The sequence below is a fragment of the Epinephelus lanceolatus genome, chromosome 2 (assembly GCF_041903045.1).
Source record: "Epinephelus lanceolatus isolate andai-2023 chromosome 2, ASM4190304v1, whole genome shotgun sequence".
NCBI classification, from domain to species: Eukaryota; Metazoa; Chordata; class Actinopteri; order Perciformes; family Serranidae; genus Epinephelus; species Epinephelus lanceolatus.
In genome coordinates this window covers 28187776-28209968 of record NC_135735.1, presented here as the reverse complement: position 1 = coordinate 28209968, position 22193 = coordinate 28187776, and the positions used below count along the sequence as shown (strand labels likewise).

Sequence of the window (22193 nt, the reverse complement as noted above, 5' to 3'; positions counted from 1 at the left end):
GCTATTTATTTTTGTTTCCTTTTAATGTCATATTGGACTTGCAGATGTAAGTAAGTCACAGATTTGTGGATATTTTTAATGAACAGGAAGTGACTCTCTCCATCCTGGTCGGGGATGGACGGGACATTCTTTATCCTATTGGGGGGACAATACGGGGTCAGCCCTGTGGACTGGAGGCGTGACGGAGAGAGAGGGGGGGGGGGGAGCAGGTGCTTCTACCCCCCCGCCCCCCCTCAGGCTTGTCTGTCTGTCTGTCTGTCTGTCTGTCTGCCTGTCCGGCCCCCGCTGGAGAGGAAGCCCCACCTCCCGGCTCCCAGCAGCCGGCCGCCTCCTCTCTCCTCCTCTCCCCGGCGCTCTGCTCTGCTCTGCTCCGTCCCTGTGGCCACGCTCGGCGTCGGAGCTTTCTGCGTGACAACAAAAAAGTGCAGACTCTCTGTTCTCGACGGAGGGATGGATCCGCGCTTTCACCGCTGACGGAGGGAGACATTTACTCATTTATAAAACACTGGATTAGCCCCTACTTGTTTGCGGTGAGTGATTCTGAGTAAATCTCTAGTTATGTTTTCAGAACCCGGAGGTTGTTTGTGTAAACGGAGCGAGCATACGGCGAGGGTTTTGTTGAGGAAGTCATTACGATATCGAGGAAACGGGTGCAGTTTTTTTCTTTTTTTTTTCGAAGGTCGGTGCCGAGCCCTTGTGTGCGCGGGTGTGTGCGCGCGTGCTTTATGTGTGTGTGTGCGTAACAAGAAAGAAAGAGTCAGTGCAACTGGACAAGAAAGAAAGAGCCACACCGGTGCGTTCAAGTGCCGATTTAAGATGTGTTTTCTAATGATACAGTGTATTCCGCCTTGTTAGGGATTTTCACCGTGTTTTAAAATGCAGATTAGCCTAAAGGACTGAAAGGAATAGCAGGCGACCCCCACCCCCTCAAATTAACTTCTTGTAACATTGTTACCGGTGCGCTGTTGTGATTATTATGTAAAGCACAGCCCAGAGGGTTTCTGCGTAAGCCATTTACGCACACTGTAGGCCCTTTTATGTGAAATTGTATCATTGGCCTTACTTGGCTGCTAATTCGTGGTCTCCAGTCATGCTGGCTCCTTTAAAATCATTGGAGAGCGTCTGCTGCTTCCGAGCAGGGAAGCCTGTCTTTGAAGGGGCATTTTCTCTGCGTAAATGTGACTGTGACTGCGATAGTGACACATGTTGACCATTTGGTGCTCACGGGTGAAGGCTCTGACCCCTGTATGTGTGTGTGTGTATGTCTGGGTACGCGTGCGCGTGGCAGGTGGACCGTGTTGAATCACTTCCCACGCGCTCCTTCACTTCTCTTGAACTGGAGGCGCGTACAACAGCTGCTTCTGTAGGGAACACACACACACACACACACGAACCACTCATCACGCTCATCACACACACCTCTCGGGTTTAAAACACGGTCTACAAACACAAGCCGTGAAGCAACAGGCTTTACTGAACACACTGTGCTGCGGGTTGAGTTTATCTGCAGCCAGAAGGAGCCTTGTTGTGTGTTTTAGCTGCTGCTGATAAGGTTAGCCATAACTGCAAGAGCAGGGAATTAGAGCCTCCTGGCTTTTATAGTGAGACTGCACTACTGGTGTCTTTAGCAGCTACTGACTGGGGCTGCAAATAGGTCATTCATGGGCATGTGTCTGCCATGTAGCATAGCTGTGTGCTGTCATTTTGGGCATATTGTGGTATATATAGTCTATTATTATGTTACTGTTACTTAGATTGATTATAACCTGGGTTTCTCTCAAGACCAGGAAGACTCCCAAAACAAAATACACTATGGGGACATTTAAAATTAATGAGAGGACACATTTATCTTTATCACTTGACACTGGGAGACAGTGAGAGATGTTGTGGCTCTATTTCACTTGTTGCTGACACTAGTTTAAGTTTCACCTACTCATTTACCACTCACACCTCAAAAGAAAGTGTTAAACATTTCAGATATTTCAAATGGACACTGTTTTTTAATTATTATTTTGACAGGATGAGGCTATTTTGCAAAGTGTCTACTTATAAGGTGCCAGGTGTCGAAACAGAGATAGAAATGAAAAAAGAAACAGTGCAGTTTTGGTGTGGATCCAGAAACATGAGCATTTTTGTCATGAACACTCAGACTAAAAGAATGGAGAAAAGAAAAGTCACATGGCACTATGGCTGTCGATCACTGTGTATTTTGATAAAGGTCTTGATCCAGATTAAGCCGTAGTGGATGTCAGCGCTCTCAGAGGGCTTTAGATGTATTAGTGATTTATCATCTGTCTGAACTATCACCTTCACCACTGATGGCAGCCAGTGTCACCACTGCACTTTCATACAGGAAACCCCCCATATGAACACACACTTAACCGAGCATTTGACCCCTGACTGCTGTCGCAGGTTAATCTCCGATGGCTGTCTTTCAGCATTATTAACCCCTTTTAACCAACATCATTATACTGATGTTCAGAAAACATTTAGAGGCTAGAACAGTTGTTGTCATGTATATGTGATTCCCCAAATGTGTTGTAACTGTAGCAACGTAACTGAAGTCTGTGGTGCAGAACAGTGAGCCTGTCAGGGATATGTTAGATTAGATTCACTCACTTCTACAAGATATTGGAGCTACAAGTCATTTTGACTCATGTTAACTGAAACTGAGTGTGGATGGAGGCAGTGTGAGGGCTATTGTCAAGTGTTTGGGGCATTAATGTGTCGCAGTTGTGGCCTGTCTGCATGCTACGTTGTGCACACTGCGTCTTCTTGTCCTCAGACACCACAGTGTACTGTGTGGTCATGTGCAATATCGTTATTTGGCATGAAGCAAAAAGTTTTATGCTCGTTTTGAACCGTGACACAACTTCTCTATACAGTTTAGTTTGTTCCACCACCTGGCAGACATCCACTTTGCCTGGCACAGAACAAACAATAACAGTGACATTTCCTCCTAATTGCCTTGACACTTGCTTAAATTTTAACTCATATTGAATTATTGACCCTGCAGACATTAAACACAGCAACAAAAAAGTCAGTTCAGTGGCAGAAACCTCAGATCTGGACCGCTTTTAATCTGAAATGCAAAGTTCTTTATCTGTCGACCAGATTTCATGAAAATAAAGAGAGAAACAAACTAAGTAAGAGGAACAAACATAACCTCCCTGGCAGAAGCAGTGAGCCAGCTAACTTTCGGTGGATTTATCCTCGCTTGTCACAGCCTTACATGTGTCTGATGGTTCAGGACACGATAAGAGTGTAAGATTACTTATGCAAATCTCACTCTGAGGAACAGAATTTCCCGCTTCTGATCATCCATTTAAAAAGCGGTTGAACCCTTCTACTGTGATAGCGCCTATACTAGGCTGGCATGTTTTCAGGTGTCGTCGTGCTGTTTGTCATGCTGCGGTAGCCTGCAGTGCTGTGAGTGTCTGGGGGCTAGACGGCAGCTGTGTTGAGCAGAGTGTTGGTGACAGTTTGTCTGTGGCAACAGCACCTGGCTCTGTTTAGAGAGTGATTAGGAGAGTCCCAAGCAGCTCCCCATACTGTTTACACAAGGAGCCTGGAGTTAAAGGTGACCCACTTTGCATTTCCTTATCAACAGCTCCCATTGATAGCTTTGAATAGCACAGACTGTAGAGAGGCCTTTGCATGGGTTTACATAGTTCCCTATTAGAGGGAATGGGATGTGTTTGACTGGGAGAGGCTTAGATTTGACTAGCATTACAACAATGTCCTGAGGTGGTATGAAAATGTGGGTGCACACACCGCTCTCTTTGTGTGTCAGGGCAGGGCTGATATGTGGTCTGCCTGTGTGATGGTGGAGAAACCACAGTTGGATGTTTAGGAAATACAGGTTTTATTCGGCCATCATATCTCTCCATCTCTTCCACCACCTCTCTCGTCTGCTTTTCTCTTTCTCTCTCTTGATCTCTCTTCTTCTGTCTCCCGAGCTACAACTCTCCAGGTACGCCTTGTGGATTTTGTGGCGGTGGGCCCTATTTGATGCTTTTCCCTTCTGGATGGACAGGAGAAGTGTGAGTGATTGTGTATGTCTAAGCGTCCCCTGCCGGGTGTAAAAACAAGTAGTAAAAGCTGTAAATGTGATGACCGGTGAAGACAGCTGAACAAACCGGTCATAAAGTATTTATCTGAAGGGAGGACGGACAGAAAGTTGGATGGACGTCCACCTGTGTACAGACAGGCAGACGGATTCACAGGTAGAGGAAGGAGTTGTAAAGTAGATAGCCAGATAACCAAAAACTTCCTGTAGCTCATGACTTTTGTTCTCGTACCTGCTGCTTTTTGCTCCATATTTCACTGATAAAGCTGCTTATCACGTCGTGTCTGTATGCGTGTGTTTACTCTCCGTGTGTGAGAGCAAGCCTAACCTGCTCTGTAAGCCTGGCCTGCGTAGGGACATATTATGTCCCTGTGTCATCCAGCATTGCCGTTAAACATTAAACAATATCCAATTTTTCACCCCCAGGTATTGTTTATGTGTGTGCGTGGGGGGGGATGATACACGCTTTCAAAGATGTTAAGGGTGTGGTGCTCATTTGCCTGTCACACAACATGGCACACAATCACACACCTAGTGACACACCACACAAATTTATAGCCTGGCAATTAGTGGGACATGCAATGAAACTTGTTTGAGATCACACCAAGCAGTTGCCTGACATGTAATGTTAGCTGGAAAAGAGTGTCTGCAGGTAATGTAAACAGGGAAGGTTCCAAATAAAAGCTGCATTAAATAATTGTATAGCTATTAGTTAGTTCATATACACCTGCTGCTTTTGAAGAGTTGGTTATGTGGGAGTTTAAATTAGATTTTTTCCTCCCACTTTGTAGACTCAAGTATGTTTGTCCACTTATCTCATACACTTTGTGCCCATGTCACTTAAAGATAATTCATAAAAACAGCCACAGATTGTAGCTTGCATCTATATTTATATGGTAATATAGTTTGAACATGTATGTTTTTGTGAATGCACTGTAGATTTACATCTCACCCTTTCTGGCTCACTCTCATATCTTCATCTGTGGGTGTGGGTGTGGGTGTGTATGGGTGTGGCAAACAGATGTTAACAGGCGCCCCAGTCACCTGATTTGCCCCATTTCTCTTCAGCAGCGGGATATTTGAGCTTTAGTTTTCCATTTGTTTCCCTCTACCCGAAGGCTTATTTTTCTGTGGCTTGATTGTATCTTTGAATTGTTGTTTCTACGGTTTGTTACTATTCAGCTTGGGTGGCATCTATTTTTTTCATACTTGGCAGAAATTTTACTGAGGTATGCGGTATATGTCAATCTTTGTATGCAGCGCTACCAAACATTCCCCACACCCCACCAACCACCGGCAAGTTCGCTTTGTTCCACAAGCTTTCTTCACTTTTTCAGTTTAATTAATAGACAACATGAACTCACAAAATGTCATGAAAGGTAATATTCCTACACCTAACTTCCTTATTAAACTGAATTCAAGCTTTTCTCTTTCACCGAACTAACACTAGCTTAATTGCCTTGTTAACTCATTGTAAAATGCACTTCGAATAAACATTCAACCCAAAATAAAACTCACCAAGAGTATCTTGGTTAGTTAGTTCACTGTTCCAACAGTCACCAACTCTGGTTTGGTCGAAATAAACCCTTAATTCACAGTGTTAGATTTCAAAATACGCTGATTTCCCCTGCAGTCTCTCTGCCGTTGAGGGCCAGCTATTCCCAGTCCTGTAACGTTATCCCCACCAATGGCGGTGGCCATATTTGTCCGCACAAGTAGAGACTGACCTCTGATGGCAGGTGATTTGCACTACATACAATACATTCTCAGTATGGCATCTCAGTATGAGTTTAATACAAAGATGAGCGTCTGTTTTTTGAAGGTATTGAAAATCATACCATCTGGATTTCCAAATACCCTGTTATACAATAATACTGTGTTACTGCCCAAGCCTTATTCCTGTCTCCATTTTTCTGTACTTTTGTTTGCCAAACTTGAGCATTGTGCTTTTTGTGCCATTAAAACAAATTAAGCCAGTCGAGTCGAGGCAGAGTCACGCTGATTTTCTTTATGGTCGCGAATCCCATGTTCAAGACCCATTCCCTGATTCACACTGGATGTGTGCTGCTTTTGTATCCAGTGTGATTTCATTTAGACAGCAGCACACAGCACAATGCTCTGCAGTGGAGTAATTACAAGCAACCTTTTCATAATGTTAACTTTGTTTGTATTCTCAATCTTCAGCTTGGATTAGATTGTCTGAGGGCAACTGGAAAAAAAAAGAAGAAAACATTTCCATTCACACATGAAAAAAAAAGAAGTCTTGCAACATCCAGCAGACTGAACAACATTCTAGATATCTTTAGATGATGTGTATGTTTGTGTAGCTGATGTTTGCTGCTGTCGTTTTCCTACCCCGGGGCCTGATAAGCATTGGCCAAACAAACACAACACAGGCAACATGAGAGCAGTAGATAAGTGAATCATACACACACTCAATACTGACCATACTTGACTATTGCCCTTACCAAATAGGGCCTCTTTCATTCAACATTTTTTTTTTTCGGTGTGTGTTCCGCTGCACGAATCATACAGTGTGTGTGTGTGTGTCTGTCTTGTCTTTGTGCTTTCACCAGTCACACTCTCACTGTATAACCCAGCATTGTGCTAAAGGCTACTCCTCAACAAAGGCCTTTTCTTTAGCTATCACATCATCATCTCTCTTTTCCCCTCTATCTGTGTCTGCTTCTCTCTCTCCTCAACATGTCTGTCTGCTTGCCTCTCTCTCGCTTCCTCTCCTCTCTCTCTCTCTCTCTGTGCCCAAGATATCTGCTATATCAGCTGACTGTCATATTGTGTGTGTCTGTTTGTTAGCATGCCTCCTTGTGTATGAGAGCAAGGTCAGACATGTGCCTGAAGAAGTGAAGTGGGTTTTGTGGCCATGTGTTTTAATCAGCTCATGGACAGAGCTGCATGCCTGTGTTGGTGGAGGCCACAGTTGCCGTGTTGAACGTGTTCTCGTGGAAGCTGTAGTTGCCAGCTAGACTAGTTTTATCTGCCTGGTATTTGCATTACTAAAGGGTATCCGTTTTGGGGCACTGTTGTTTTTTTTCTTTGACATTTCTGTTTATATCTCTTCTCACATCTTCTGTAAGTGTTGCCTATTTCAGTTTCACATCAACGATACATGCTTCTCCTTTGCGCTAAACAGATAAAACAAATACACAGGAAAGAAGTATTCCACATGAAAGCTGTTGTATAGCTTTCACATAGCATCAAGCAGTCTACTAGAGTAGACTCTTATGTAGTAGAGATGTTACAATACAATTTTTGCCTTCCTGATTCCGAAACCCTAACTTGCAGCCAATACCAACTATTGATCCAATACCTTGGCATTAAAAAAAATAACAGCTGTATACTTCTTACCCTGAAACTAAAGCTTTGCATACTGTACATGATACCTTTTTACTGGTGGGACTACCCAGTGTTAAATACTGCCCATACTGCTGACACCTTGCTAATGGCTAAAACAATTTACTGGAAATCAATTCTTTTTCGCTGCTATAAAACAGTAGCCAGCGGCCGCACAGCACAACTTGCTGTGTAGGCTACTGTTTCAAAGCAGTGAAGAAAAATTCATTCCCGTTTTATCTAGCTGTTACACTACTGTTAAGTTTATTGATAAATTACGTGGTATTGTGTTGGCGTTTAGAATAGTGTACTTGCCGATACCCGATCCAGCATTTTAGGCGGTATCAGAGGCGTTTCTGATACTGGTATCAATATCATAACTCTTTTAAGTAGGGCTGCAACTACCAATATTTAAATCTAGCATTTTTTTTTAATTGTTTGGTCTGTTTCACAAAATTGTGGGAAAAATGCCAATCTGGACTTCCCACACAAGCTAATGTCTCTGAATGTCTTCTTGTGTCTGACCACGACATACATTGAAGTCAAGCAGGACATTTGCTATGTGAGAAGTTGAAACTTGAGAAATCGCTGCATTTGTTCACGTTTTTTTTGCTTGTTAGACGACTGAAATGATTAGTCAGTCATAAAAGTTGTGGCTAATTATTTTTCTGTTGATCAGTTAATTGACTAATCGCTTCAGTTGCCAAGGTCATGTGAAACCTATGGTAATTGAGTATCTTTTTATCTTTCAATTAAATCTTCATTCATGGATATGTTCTGTGTAGACAGAGGGAAGTCATGAGGATTTGTGATTCGGAAAGAATGGGTCATTCATTTGTCAGCACAGAGCACATTCAACGAAGGCCTGATTTTGATGGGTTGCACACATTCCACTGGTCCAACTGACAACCAAGCAATACCAATACTGAAACTGATTATCAGAAACACAAGAGCCATTAAGACTAATCTGGTTTGACCCCTAAAAAATGTTGTAGAAAAGTAGAAGTTTTTGATGAGCTTCTATTCTACAAATTATTTGTGACATACCCGAAAGAATAAGGGACACCATAGGTCTCAGCTCTGTGGCCAATAGAAACCTTGTTGTTGTGGCGACTCACTAAGATGCGTGGCCATGGCGACGGCGGGTTGTCTCCTACTCGCCCAGAAGAAAAAGGTTCACTCATCAGTCCGTACAACATCAGCACATTGAGACTCGCACACATGTACAAGCAGGAACACACACCAATTATACCAATTACAAGATTACAGCAGGGCAGCTCTCGGCAACCAGACCCTGCTATGGAAAGTCAAGTTGGTGCTGTGTGTGTGTGTGTGTCTGCGTCTGTGTGAGTGTGTGCACGCACACGGTGGAGCCGCTTGGGAGTCAGGGCCCATGCAAAGCACTTGGAGTGCTAATTAGGCAACCACAACCCAGCAGAGTACATCACAGACAGAAAGGGAGAATAGAGGGGAGAGAGAGGTTGAACAGAGGATGAAGTGAGGGCTGTATGTAGGGGAGCTGGCAAAAACAGCGCTCATCTCCCGAGGAGGCTTGTGGAGGGGCGAGAGTGAGAGATGAAGAGAGAAGGAGGGGGAAAGTTGAAAGTTGATGATAACTAAAATATGTTACAGGCAGCGATGTCCCCAGGCATCGAGAGCTTTACTGTACAGAACAATACAATTTATCCAGAACTGTGTGGGCTGTCTGTGCCGAACAGTATCGCGGGTGCAGAAACCATGAAAAGCTCCATGGTGCATCCTTCTTAGTATGTGTTTGCTTCTATTTATGCTTTGGGTTCATGTGAGATGTGCAACATCTGTCAAATCTCCCTGCCCTGCTGGGTAGAGCCACACTGCCACCTTTTCCTGTTTCTGTAGCAGGTGAGGTTGATTAAAAGAGAGAGGAGTCGGAAGGACCTGCTGCTGCTGCTGATGATGATGATAGTGATGGTGATGATGACGACTGTGAGTCAGAGCTGACTCCCTACCTCCTCTCACAGTCGAACAGCTGGGCAGGGGCTGAAGCTGGCCCTCTCATCAGGGGAGCGGCAGGGCTGTGTCCCCCTCAGCGAGAGGCTACAGAGGGCACAGCCGTACAGACAGCAGCTTGACTCCTGGGGCATGGACCACAAAGAGCCAGAGACACAGACAGAAGGCTCTTATGTGTGTTTGTGTGACTGAATGTGTGTGTGTCTGCATGTGTGTGTTCACACTCTCTAAGCAGCGTTGTGAAGCGTAACCAGACTGTTCTGTCATACGCCCACGCTGGTGTCTCAGAGAACACAGCCACACACTCCCCAGATGACATGCGTGCGCACACACACACAGACACACAACCCTAGCAACCCCTACCACAGCCGCTATGTAATTAACAGACAGAGGAAATGGCGCTGTTGGGGTGGGTGAGTCGGATGCAGAGAGGAGGAGAGGAGAGAAAATCATCTCAGCTCGTGCCTACCCTCAAGACACAATCTGCTTCTCTGTGGCTGTGTGTGTTGGAGAATAAAAGAGAGGAAGGTGAAGATAGGGAGAGAGATGCCGGCTGGTCTTTTGAAATCTCTGTGTTTTTGTTGCAAGCTGCTGGCAGGCAGGGTTTTTTTTGGAGTGGGGGGGGGGGATACAGAGCAAGTGGAGGAGAGGAAGAGAAGTAGGAGGTGAGGGATGAATAATAAGGTGTGTGCCCACATGCACGCTCACACACACACACAGCCGTATCATTTAAAGCCACACAAGGTAAAAGACAGGAAGACTGCTCTCTTTGCTCTTTGCACAGAGGTGTGTGTGTGTGTGTGTGTGTGTGTGTGTGTGTGTGTGTGTGTGTGTGTGTGTGTTGAAGACACTGACAGTGAGCCAGGTTAGAGGGAGATGTACTCTGTTCTCTGCTGTAGCTCCATAATGGAGGCCTGCTGTATAATGACAGCTCAGACACACAGGCAATACTCTCTCTCTCTCTCTCTCTCTCTCTCTCTCTCTCTCTCTCTCTCTTGATTGATCTCTTGCTCCCTCTCTCGCCTCCCTTCCTTGTTTCTCTCTGTCTCTTTGTCTCCTCTTTTTTTTTTACCCTCCTCTCTTCTTCTCTCTCTCTCTCTCATTCTCCAGTGGAATTGTCGCCTTTGATTCTGCTGCTCTGCAGCCACAGTGCTGCTGTTTCAGGATTTCTCTGATATTAGGGCTTTCTCTTTGGTATGGACTAAAAGAGATGCCGTGCATGCGTGCAGTCATGCACTTGCAGGTGTGTGCGTGTGCAAACACACACATGCTCGCGCATACACATCCGTTCTACAGCGCCTGAGGGTAGATTGCTCTGACATCTCATCTCAGAAGTCAAACAAACCTGGAACTACCAGAGCAGGTTTATCCTGCTGTGTTCCTGGATGATGTGTGCGTGTGTGTGTGTGTGTGTTGCTTTATGTGTTTTCAAGACAGAGATCATGACATGCATCTATTTGTATAGTTTATGTTGAAGCCCTGGTATTCATGTGTATGAGCATTTACAGCTGCTCTTGAGGTTGGGTTCCTGCTCTCTTGCTTGACCTACATGAACCGCCTTTTGCTTTCTTTTCTGGAACGCCCATCTGACCAGCTCTAAGATCATCCTTTGTTCTTTTATCACACCTTCAAAGACTGCTTACAGGTACAGTACATGAGTGATATTTATAAACAGTGTATCACTTCAAGTGTTGATTTTGTCAGCCACAGAGATATGTATTTTCATGCTGTCATTCAGGCCGTTATACAAGGTATCATTTCTGAAGTTCCCTTTAGGTTGAAGCACTCCCGTGATGTGACTGTGGTAGCGGCTATAATGACCATATTACATTCTGTTTTGCTAGGTTGGTTTCATCCACGTCGCTTCATCACTGATATATTTGGCACCCTCAGTTTTTCATCTCTATCTTTAGTCGGAAGTTTCCTTCATGCTGAACTTCTTACAAACCCTCCTCCCTTGGTTTCCATCCTCCTGTCAGCACATCTTCAGCCAACTGGCAAGTCATTCAACCATTCATGATGACATGTACTCATCCAGCCGACTCTAAATCCCTCCTGTGTCACTGGCTGAGCTACTTATTCTGGGTACTTCGAGCAGGTTGAAGGTTCCAACCTGTGTCCTCTGTTTGAAGTATGCTTTCACACTGAGTGATCACCTTCACTGTGATATCATGAGCAACTGTAATCAGAGTTTATGATCTTACCAGTGAGGGGATTTCCTCTTAATTATGACAAGATGGCATGATAAAAGGTGTTGCTTATCTTGATGATGTGTTGGAGGCTTGCTGGTCTGCACAACCTGCAGGAAAACGTTTGTCAGCTGCAGCTCTTCACCTAACCAGTTCACTAAGGCCACGTCTTGTTTACTATTCCCTGCAGTGTTTGAAACCTGTCTCCTGACAAAAAGTGTCCGTATCCCACTGTTGAAGCAAATTTCAGTCATCAGTCACTTGTTAATCGTAACAACAAATTGAACTGAAGATTTTGTCACTGCTTCATAATAAAAGCCGTCCAGTAGGTTGCTGGTTGAAAACAGTGAAATGTGAAGCAGCAGTAAATGTTTGTTTTGTATTAGCAAATACAGCTTTGATAGAAAACACCAAGGGTGCTATTTGTTAGAGGGAAGTAAGAACAGGAATGTAGGAGTGGAACAAAACACCAAACCACAAAGGCTATGTTACACCGGAGCTGCACAAGTATTCAAAGCTGAGCACAGCAAGACTTGGAGAAACCGTGCTTCAGTCGCCTGCCTGGCCACACATGTTGAGCCAACCAGTTTATTACATTGACATATTTATTGCTCATTTGAGGGCAGACACTGACCGGTTTTGGCTCTGCTCCTAAGCGGCGCCACAATATTGTGGCATAGCTGAAGTGTACCGAGCCGCTGGAAAAGAGGCATCTGCTGCCCCAGTGAAGTAAAGTGTGGATATACAGTGTTGGCGGTGCAGTTCCAGCCCATGCTGCGTTGGACTTGGCCACACCAGGTTGGTGGCTGGATCAGATAGATGGGCCAGCAGCACTGCCCTGCTAGTTTTAACGAGCTGATAGGCAAATCCCTTCCTGGTTAAAGATTAACCACTCGCTAGAGCTGCCACTGCATTATCTCCCTGCTGGCCGGGGCATACAGGAGCCAAGAGGATTTACTTTATATGAGTGCGTGTGTGTGTGTGTGTGTGTGTGTGTGTGTGTGTGTGTGTGTGTGTGTGTGTGTAAAAGAGAGAGAGAGAGTAATCTGCATTCCAACCAGCAAAAGGGTGGAACTGCGAATGTGTGTGTCAGTGTGTTTGTTTGACTATGGGAGTTAGTGATCGGCTTTACTCCCAGCGGGGTGTTAAAACTGTGTGTTTACTGTATGCCATTTAGCAGTCAATCTGCTGTGTGTGTGTGTGTGTGTGTGTGTGTGTGTGTGTGTATGGGCGGGATCATGTTTGTGTGTGGTTTGTTGTAATCTACATTCCTTTTCTTTCAGGGCTTTGTTTTGTTTTCCCTTAGGGCGTAACGGCATTCAAAGGGTTAATTGCATGAGGAAGCTTGGTGTGTAACAGACTCCTTTAACCCTTGGGTTGTCAGCGAAAAAATAGTTTATTTTTTTGCTACAGTGCCAAAAGATTTACTTCAGTCATATCTCCTAAGACCTTTGCATTAAGGCTCTAAACCTTGCATGAGGATGTGGCCTTTGTCCCTTTCGTAATCCACAGCAGTATCATTTAAAATGTATTTTTCCTTTTGTGTATCACTGGATTAAAGGAAGGTGACATATGCTGTTTCATCTACAGAGGACTTGCCTCTGATTAACTGGGAGACAATGCCATCTGCTGGATGTTTGAAGGATGTAGAGCCAGGGATTGCCTAAAACACTGAGCAAGTGTGTTGTAACTGAGTGATGATAAGAGGTGGAGGCAGGCTCAATAATCTGGAAATTCGTAAGACATTACTCATCCTGGGTTGCTTAGATCATGCTATTCAGCATAACTTACTCTGAAAAGAGAGCCTTGACTTGCATGGCTTGTGTTTCTCTGGCTTAGAAAGAAGAAGTGGAAATGGAGATCAGAGAGAGCTCTCTCTTGTTAAACCGTGCACACCCACATAACCTTAATATTATCATTGATTTCCACTTAATCCTGTTGTGTATGTTGTAATCTGTGCCTTAAAGTAGAGAGTGTTTCACCATGCTATAGGTGGGACCTCTTGTAAAGCTTGTCTTCTCTTTTTGTATGTTTTGGGCATTCTTGTCTTTATTAGACACTAGAAAGTGGGGAGTGGACAGGAAATGAGGGCAGATAGAGGAGGACATGCAACTAAGCCAGGTTTTAGGTTAGTCCACCCCTAGGTCACCACCAAGACGCCCCATGAGCCAGACTTTTACTTCTGGAGTACCAGCAGAGGGAGACTGGACAGGAAAAGCCATGTAAGCACCTGCAACCCCCTCAGCCCCGACCCTGCTCCATACAAGCTTCTTGAGACGGACAACATCAACACAGACAGCAAAGGGACACTCTTCTTTAAAACAAGCAGCTTGATCCTTGTGATGCTAGACAGGAAAGGGGTGTAAGAGAGGCACAAAGACAGAGGAGAGTGTAGCGGTTCTGTGTTTCCTCTGGGGAGTCCTGAGGAACAGAAAGGAGTCGTTGTCGAGAGGTGGCCTTTGGCACAGTGCTCGCCACCGTGTAGCTTTACCCCAAAAGATAATCTCTCTCCCTGTCATTGCTCTCGCTCCTTTGCTGCTTTGAGAAAAGTAGCGAGTGACGGAGGGAGGAAATGACTAAAGAAACGACTCATTCACACCCCTGCAATGACAGCAGGACGGACAGAGGGGAAGTCAAACCCACGCATTTACCCTTTTCCTGAGCCCTCCACCCCCAGACAACCATTACGCATTAGTCTCCTCCACCCTGATAAGAATTCCTTGTAATTGTAGTGCATGTAGCCTTTGTGTGTGCTTTTATGGTTTGATTGCACATTTTTGGTATGACTTCCTTGTTTGTATGAGATGGTAAAGGTTGATTGGATTTCATTACGTATTTGTTTGGGAGGTAGGTGATGAGCATTTCCAGTTGTGACAGAACAACAATGCCGATAAATAAAGCAAATTGAAATGCATTGAGGCAGATATTCCCACACAAAAGGGTTTCTCTCTTATGCTTTGGGCTTGACACAGGCCGGGACATGTCCTCTTCCTTTCTCTTTCCCTCTCTCTTTTCTTTTTGTGTCTCAAGAAGGGAAGGGCGCCCCACATATTTAACCTACCCCCCCCCATCCATCTATATACATGCACACATACATACACACTGCCTGTCGCTCCCCAGCCATGGGGTCAGATGTGATGACCGGCTGAGCGCTTTCCCCTCCACTCCTCCTCCTCCTCCTCCTCCTCCTCCTCCTCCTCCTCCTCCTTGTCTTTTCTCCTCCTCTCCTCTCCCCTCCCCCTCCTCCCGCTTGCCTTGGCAGGGCATGCATGCCTGTGTCTGTTATCTACAAATGGCTGAGGAATTATAGGTTGAGAGGGGAGGAGGAGGAGGAGTGAGGGAGAGTGTGAGAAGGGAGGGGAGGGAGGGGAGGGAGGGGAGGGAGGGAGGGGGGGGGGGTGAGGTCATGTGACATCGCAGCAGCTGCTAGGCTAAGAATTTCTGTTTTCTCACTTAGAGGGGCAGAGAGAGAGAGAGAGAGAGAGAAAGAGAGAGAGCAAGGAGGGGAGAGATAGGCGGCGTGTGTGGTGTGTTGCTTTGTTAGATAAGCTCTAAACGGTCTTTGTGAGCGGCAGCGCAAGAGACAGGAAGGCAGGCGGGGAGGGAGTGAGGGTGGATGGGTGAGAGGAGATAGAAAGACGGAGAGCAAGCGAGAGGGGAGCAGGAAGATGGTGTGTGTCCTGTCGGTGGCTGCCGGTGTGTGCTGGGCTGGGCTCAACGTGAAGATGCAGCCATGGGGGATCCAGGCGGCTCCACTCCTTTGTGCAGTAAGGAGCTTCGGCCACGCTTTTAATTTATTGTTGGGGGGGGGGGGGGTCATGAACCACTGCCAGACCTCCGGATGTGTGCCTCTGTGTGTATTTGTCAAGCTATGTGCTTGTCTGTCTCCTCTTTCACTGTTACTCGCGTATGTGTCTGTCAGTGCTGTGGTTTTATGTGTGTGGTTGATAGACTGGGGCTTTAAACACACTGTGCTCTGTCTCTATAGCATGTTAGGTTTTACAAAAAGTTCTGTGTGTATTTGTTTGACTCCTTTCTTTGACTTTTTCTGACTTTCTCTAGAGAGAGGGAGAGGGAGGAGCACAGTCATACTCTAGTGCCTGACAAAGTCATGTTACTGGACTGGGCAATTGGTGTGTGTGTGTGTGTTTGCTTGTCTCTCAATGGCGCTGTGTATGTTGGTCAGACAGTAGTCATTGTTGATCCCATTATTAATTGTGTGCTGGGTTCATTCTGAGTGCACTGGGTAACTGGGAGGTTATAGGCAGGACAACTCGAGAGGTGTTGGGAATGTTATTCACTCTCTCATGCCCAACTTGCCGCTGTGTGTGTCCACTCAAACAACACACACACACACACACACACACACACACGGCTCTGCTCGCCTCTCAGGAGGGAACATGATCTTTTTATAGCCCTCTCAGCCTCTGGGGTAAACCCAGATATAACTCCTACTTATCTAATTGTGCTATTGATATGCTGTTAGTAAGCAGCTTTGTAAGCAAGTTGTTGTGTTAGCTCGAAGTTTACTTTGAATGTTGATTCGAGGATTCTGAACAATCCCCAGAGTGTGTGTCTGTCTGTGTGTGTATGTGTGTGTTTTGATGTAATAGTTAATACCTCTGCCACGCAAAAACTAGTCTGAACTCACACTGTCCTCTGAGCCACCCCTTAATGTGTGTGTTTTGCCCGAGCATGTAGGGCTATCACACGCCGTTCTGGCATTTAGGGATTCCACTGACCGAGGGGCTGTCAACACGGTGTCACCTTTCAACACACACACATACACAGGAAGGAAAGGGACAGCCGTCTCAAACCTGCTCACTCTTTCTCCCCCTTCACCCACCAAAGAGCTTGTATAAATGTGAAATTAGAAAGAGACATGACATAAAAAAGTCACCCTTTCCACTGTCGCTGTTGACTTCATCTCTTTTCAGTGCAATGTATTTTCTGTCTTGGGTTGAACTGAAAGTTTTCTTTTATGCTATGCAAGTCTCAGTATCATTGACTCACGAAATCACAAGATTCATTCAAAACTCATTGTCTAAATTTGCTGGCAGCATTTGAAACACGACAGTTTATTTCCTCTTACAGTGTTGTTGTAATTCTCTTCCTTCCTGATTAGAGAAGGGTCTTAGTAGCACCTCCCTGGCAGCATTAATTGGATCAAGCACAATATGAATGGGACACTTTTTTTTAAGTGATAGTTGTGTGAGGGAGTCAATGAGTTGCTAATTTGTTACATTTTAACAGGAAAGGCAATGGTTGTGTTTTCGCTGAATTTGTTAACATAATATACCGCCACGAGGAGATAAAATCACCCTGGTAGTGTTGGAGCATGCTCAGTGGAGGTGTTGTGTAAACTCTGTGACCATGGACCTCTGGCAGACACACAGCCAGACTAGAGCTCTTTGAGCACGGGAAGGGTGACCTGCCCTCCTAACCTCTCACCTCTGACCCTAAGCCATACAACTAAAGCCCCTCTGCCCCTCACACCACCAATCCCCATCCGCCCCAGCTGTCACAAACAGATACCCAGCACCGCACTCTGTTCTGTCTCTGTGTCTAGAGAAACAGACATGCGCCTCACTTGCTCTTTGCATATTTCTTGCACTATATGTTTGTGTGTAGGACTGAAGGTATTTTTAGTGACAAGTTTTTTCACTGGTTCTTCCTGAATGCAGTACTGATTATAAACACTTCCTCATTCTCCTCCTCTTTGTACGTTTGTAGGCATGAGCCATGAGCCAAAGTCACCATCGTTAGGAATGATCTCCACAGCGACCCGTACCACGGCGACGGTCAGCCCCCTCACCCCGTCGCCTCTCAACGGCTCCATCGTAGCCAATGGAAGCCCCGCTACCCAGTCTGCACACTCTGGATTCGCTGCAGCCCTCCGTAAACTGGCGAAACAGGCCGAAGAACCTCGAGGTAAAGCCACACAGCTTGATGACAGGGATCCATGACACTGGCAAGGTTAAGTCTGTTGAATGGCAGCATTTTGGTGTATAGTTAATGAAGAAAATGGCAACAGTCCACAGCTGTAATGTCTTTTGTGGCTTCTACTGTATTCTCTTAGTTTGTCGTAGGGATGGGCAACGTATCGATATATTGACATTATGATTTAAGACTAGATGTTGTCTTGTTGTTGTAAGTGTTGTCTTTTCCTGGTTTGTAAGGCTTAGTCACAGTAAAGTGACAGTTTGAGCTGTATTATTATCTGTCTTTGTCATTATGCCCACATTACTGATGATTATTTATTAAAATCTTATTGGGTAATTATTTTTTAAAAGTCATCCCCACAATGTCGTTGCAAAAAATACATTTTCGATTTTTTTTCTCCATGTCACCCAGCCCTAATATTTTTAAGTGTTAATGTCTGACTGCAAAATCGTTTGCTAAAAAAAGTGATAACATCATACCATGATCTGAGCACCCTATTGTGTATCAAACCATAATAGCAGCTAACTTTATTGTTACATCTAGTCCCCTGACTCTTGCTTGTAAACCTGATGGATTAGGTGTTCTGTACCTCCTGTGTCTGAGTGTGTGTGGTTGTATATTTGGTCTTTGTGTGTGTGTGTGTGTGTGTGTGTGTGTGTGTGTATGTGTGTGAGTAGGAGGAGGGGGTCATACAGGTGTGTGCGCGCCGTGCCTAGTTCCATGGACAGTTTGTGTAGCTGAGAGCAGAACTGCTAATAGCAATGGGATGATATCCACACAGGACTGAATTAGTTGGTGTCCCTGGAGACACTGGGACGAAGAGGAGCCACTCTAGCTAACCCACTTAATGTGCTGTGTGTGAGTGCACGAACATTTGGGTGTGCTTGTCAGTGCGTGGGTGATGGTGTTATAATTCCCCTTCCTACATTCGTCCTAGTCGCTGAATACACACACACACATGAAACATGCCATAAAATTTCCAGCTCCCAGGGCTCTGTTCTGTGGTCGTATGAATATGAAATAAGCATCAGGTGGTTGAATTGCTGGTTATTGACTTGTACGACCTCATGTCAGAAATTCTGAACTATCCCTTTAAGGCTGAAACATGTTTTTTGTGGGTTTTTGATTTCCTCTTTTTTTGCAAAACCGGCCTGTAATACACATCAACATGCAGACGTTTTTCAAACCCATGTGCCGAGTGTGTCTTAATTATATACACGTAAACATAAAAACAAGCGAACAATGCAGAATCTACACAGGAGAGCCTCAGTGTGAAGTTTATTGAGGGTGTGTGTGTGTTTGGTGTGTGTGTGGCTCCATGCCTTGGCTCCGGAGAGGCCCAAGTACCCCAGCTGTCCACCCTTGCACTGGCTCTTAAATCAGATGGTCCCCTCCTTCCTGGCTGTCCCTGGACACCTTGCTCCCCAGCCCACTGCGGGTTAGGACCCAGAACCCTGCAGATGATTTATTACCCACAGAAATAGAGAGGGAACTCAGCCCCAACCTCTCCTCACCTCCCTCTCAATCCTTCTCCCCTTCATCTCTCTTCACTCCCTCAACCCTACATGCCAGCCCTATTACTTTCTCACTCCGTCTCCCTCAAACAGAAAAATCAACTTCCAGGGTTCAGTCCTTTTCATTTCATCACGGACTCACCTTTTTTTTATTGGAATTTTTCCTTCTTATCTTTGTTGCTCATGCTCCCTTTTGTGTCAGTTGCAGCTGGAGAACACAAGGATTGCGTTCTCTTAGTCATGTTTTTTTAATACCTCAGCTTTTTTTTTTTATTTTTCATTGTGGAGCGAGGTGAGAATAAGTGTGCGCCGTTCTATTTGTAATTCACAATCCACCAAGGCAGAGAGCTCCTGTCTGTGTCTTTGTCATACAAACAGACACCAGATCCTGTCTGATTAAGCTCTACCACCTTTTTATTAAAAGCACAAAAAAGCCCCTTTGTTATTTTGAGGGCCTGCTGACTGTGCCGCATGGCTGGTGTAGGCAGTGATGTGTGGGTGAGTCAGCCGTCGGGCATAAGGGGCAACTCTGCCCGTGTTAGGAGCACTGGCTGCGGGGTGGGCAGAGACATGTAGCTCCTGGAGCTCCAGTCACCTCTCTGTCTGCAGAGCCTGTATTTATAGGCAACACACACACACACACACACACACACACACACACCCAAACACCCCCACACATGCAAACAGTTGTATTTGCCACTGTGTAAGCCTCGTGATTTCTTAGCATGCTGCAGCCTGCTGTCCTTTCATTAGCTACTTTGACTCAACCTCCCTCTCCCTGTCTCTCTCACCCTCTGGTTCATGCTTTGAGGTGAGTAGTGCAGTATACATGAAGTGCCATGACTCAGTGTCCTAAGGCCTAAAGGAATTAGTTAGGTTTGACTACTAGTATCACTGCCACTGGCTGCTGAACTGATTTAAGACCCTGAGCACGGCTGCTGTTTATACACACACCCACACACCCATACGCACACACACATACACACACAGACACATACATTGTCACTTGTCTGTGGCGAGTATAATGAATAGCTCTGTGTACTGAGTGCTGCGCTGAAGAGGGGAGGTGATGGATAATGAGTATCAGAGCAGCGTAAAGGACACACTCTCATCCCATGTACACTCACATGAACACACACACGATAGCACTCGCATGTGTGCGCAAACACACAACACACACACAGACAACACACTGCCTCAAAAAGGCAGGCCTGCTGATATCTGATTAATTAGGCAGACCTGGGTTTAATCCTCTCAGTTGTTTCTTCTCGCACACTCTTAGACACATACACACCAGCAGAATGTCACGACTGCGTTCATACCAACTGTAGTACGCTGCCTGGAGAGAGAGTGAAGCGACGGAGAATAAAGGTGTACAAGATAGATGGACTGAATTGGCTGGAAAAAAGAGGAAATGGAAGTAATTAGTAGATTTGTGAAAACCTGTGGTGTTTGTCAGATTGTGAGTATCTCTACATGTACGTGTATGTGTTTGTGTATGTGTGTGGCCGGAGGCTTCCCTTTTTTCTGGGAGCCCAGAGCATGCTGGGACATCGGGGCAGTGTGTCTCTGACCTCTCCATCTGGAGCCTGCCTGGGGCTCACACTGCCTCGCTGTGCTTAGTATGTGTGTGTGCGCATGTGTGTGTATGTGTTTCTTGAAGGCGAAACCCTTCAGGCTGTGACTGTCCCTGAAACACTCACAAACAAGCTCATTTGCGTTTCCTCTCTCTCTCGCTCTCTCTCTCTCTCTCTCTCCAGACACGGCCACCTTACACCTCTCATGACTCTGTTCAGTAGCAAAGCAGCATTTAAGCATAATATACAGTTTGTACAGTCAGCAGAAGGCACAGAGGATTGCTCCTCTTATTTCCATCCGCCATCTTGTACTGTCTTTCTTTCCCTCGCTGGCACAGCAACACACACAGTGTGCTTCTCCCCTCCCCCCACTCAGTGATGCAGATTACAGGCTTTGTGTTGTGTTGTCAGTGCATGGCCAAGACTGTAGTAGCAGGTGTGTGCGGTGTTTGTGTGCATCAGTGGTTATTGTGTGTCTGTGAGTGAGGGGATGTTTGTGTGTGTGTGTGTGTGTGTATTAGAGTGCACGTGTTGAGGCTTGTGCTGCTGGTGGGGTGGCATATGGATGCAGGGTTGGCTGGGCACTGCTATGCACACCAGGTGTGAAATGGACTGTTTAATTAAGTGCTGATGTTGTTGTAATGCATGCTGGGAGGGAGGCGGGTGGAGGAGGGGGCGTAGGCTGGTGTGGGTGTGTTAGCGGGGTGGAGGAGAGCACCTTCTGCCTGGCAGGGCTGCGGCTGGCTGCGTGGCTGTTTTGGCAGAGGCGCTGGTGGAGGTGGTGGTGGCAGCAGAAGATTAGTAGGGGCCATTTGGCAACTCTGAAACATTTTTGTGTAGTGTTGTCTTCCTATCAAGGCTTAGTGATCCAGTGGGATTCACTGCTATAGCTGCTGGGCTCCTCCATTGAATGAAATAGCGTGCTGAAGAGCTGTGGTGGCTTTTTGATTGGGTCAGTGGCTGAACTAAAAGGTGCCGTCTATGCAGGGACACTTGGCCACAGCCTCTGACCACAGTTTGGTTTGTTTGTTTGTTGCTGCTGCTTGTTGTATCTCGTGTGTGTGTATTTGTGTGAGTGTGTGTGTATGTGTGCGCATGTGTGGCTCAGCTTGAGCGGTCAAGTGTGGAGGCAGTCTGGGAGAGTGGGACTGGTAATAGAGGAGGCGATAGAGAAAGGAGCTTCACATTAATCACACACAGCTTGGGACTGAGACAGCGCTTGCTTTCTTTCTCTCTTTTCCTTGCTCTTTCCTTCTGTCTCTACCTCTGTCCCCCTCTCTCCCTCTCTCTGCGCCCCCCCCCCCCGACCCCATCACCACACCACACCACACCCCACACACACACTACAAACCAAGCAAGTGACAATCAGTACAGCTAATGAAGTGCAGGTTGAGAGCTGATGAGCCTATTCTAGACTCTGGGGACGAAGGCTGTGCTTCAGTCCTCCTCCTCCTCATCTAGCTCCCTACAGGACCAGCATGTATGGCCATTTTCTTTCTCTATAGATGGAAAGGGAGGAGCATATGGTGGAAATGACACCAGCTTAGTGCCAATCACATGC

At 45.8% G+C, this 22193-nt stretch overlaps 1 protein-coding gene across 4 annotated transcripts in view; it reads left to right on the top strand.

The window, feature by feature from the left end:
• Positions 1-22193, top strand: part of gse1b (Gse1 coiled-coil protein b) — a 188206-nt gene that overhangs the window by 146460 nt on the left and 19553 nt on the right. For 2 of the 4 annotated variants that reach the window (XM_033619456.2, XM_033619464.2), the window contains one exon: positions 17332-17529. In XM_033619456.2, the coding sequence (XP_033475347.1) occupies positions 17332-17529 (198 nt within the window). Of the gene's footprint in view, positions 1-393; positions 531-15046; positions 15366-17331; positions 17530-22193 lie in introns of those variants that run through there. The other 2 variants (XM_033619480.2, XM_033619473.2) reach the window with 2 other exon arrangements.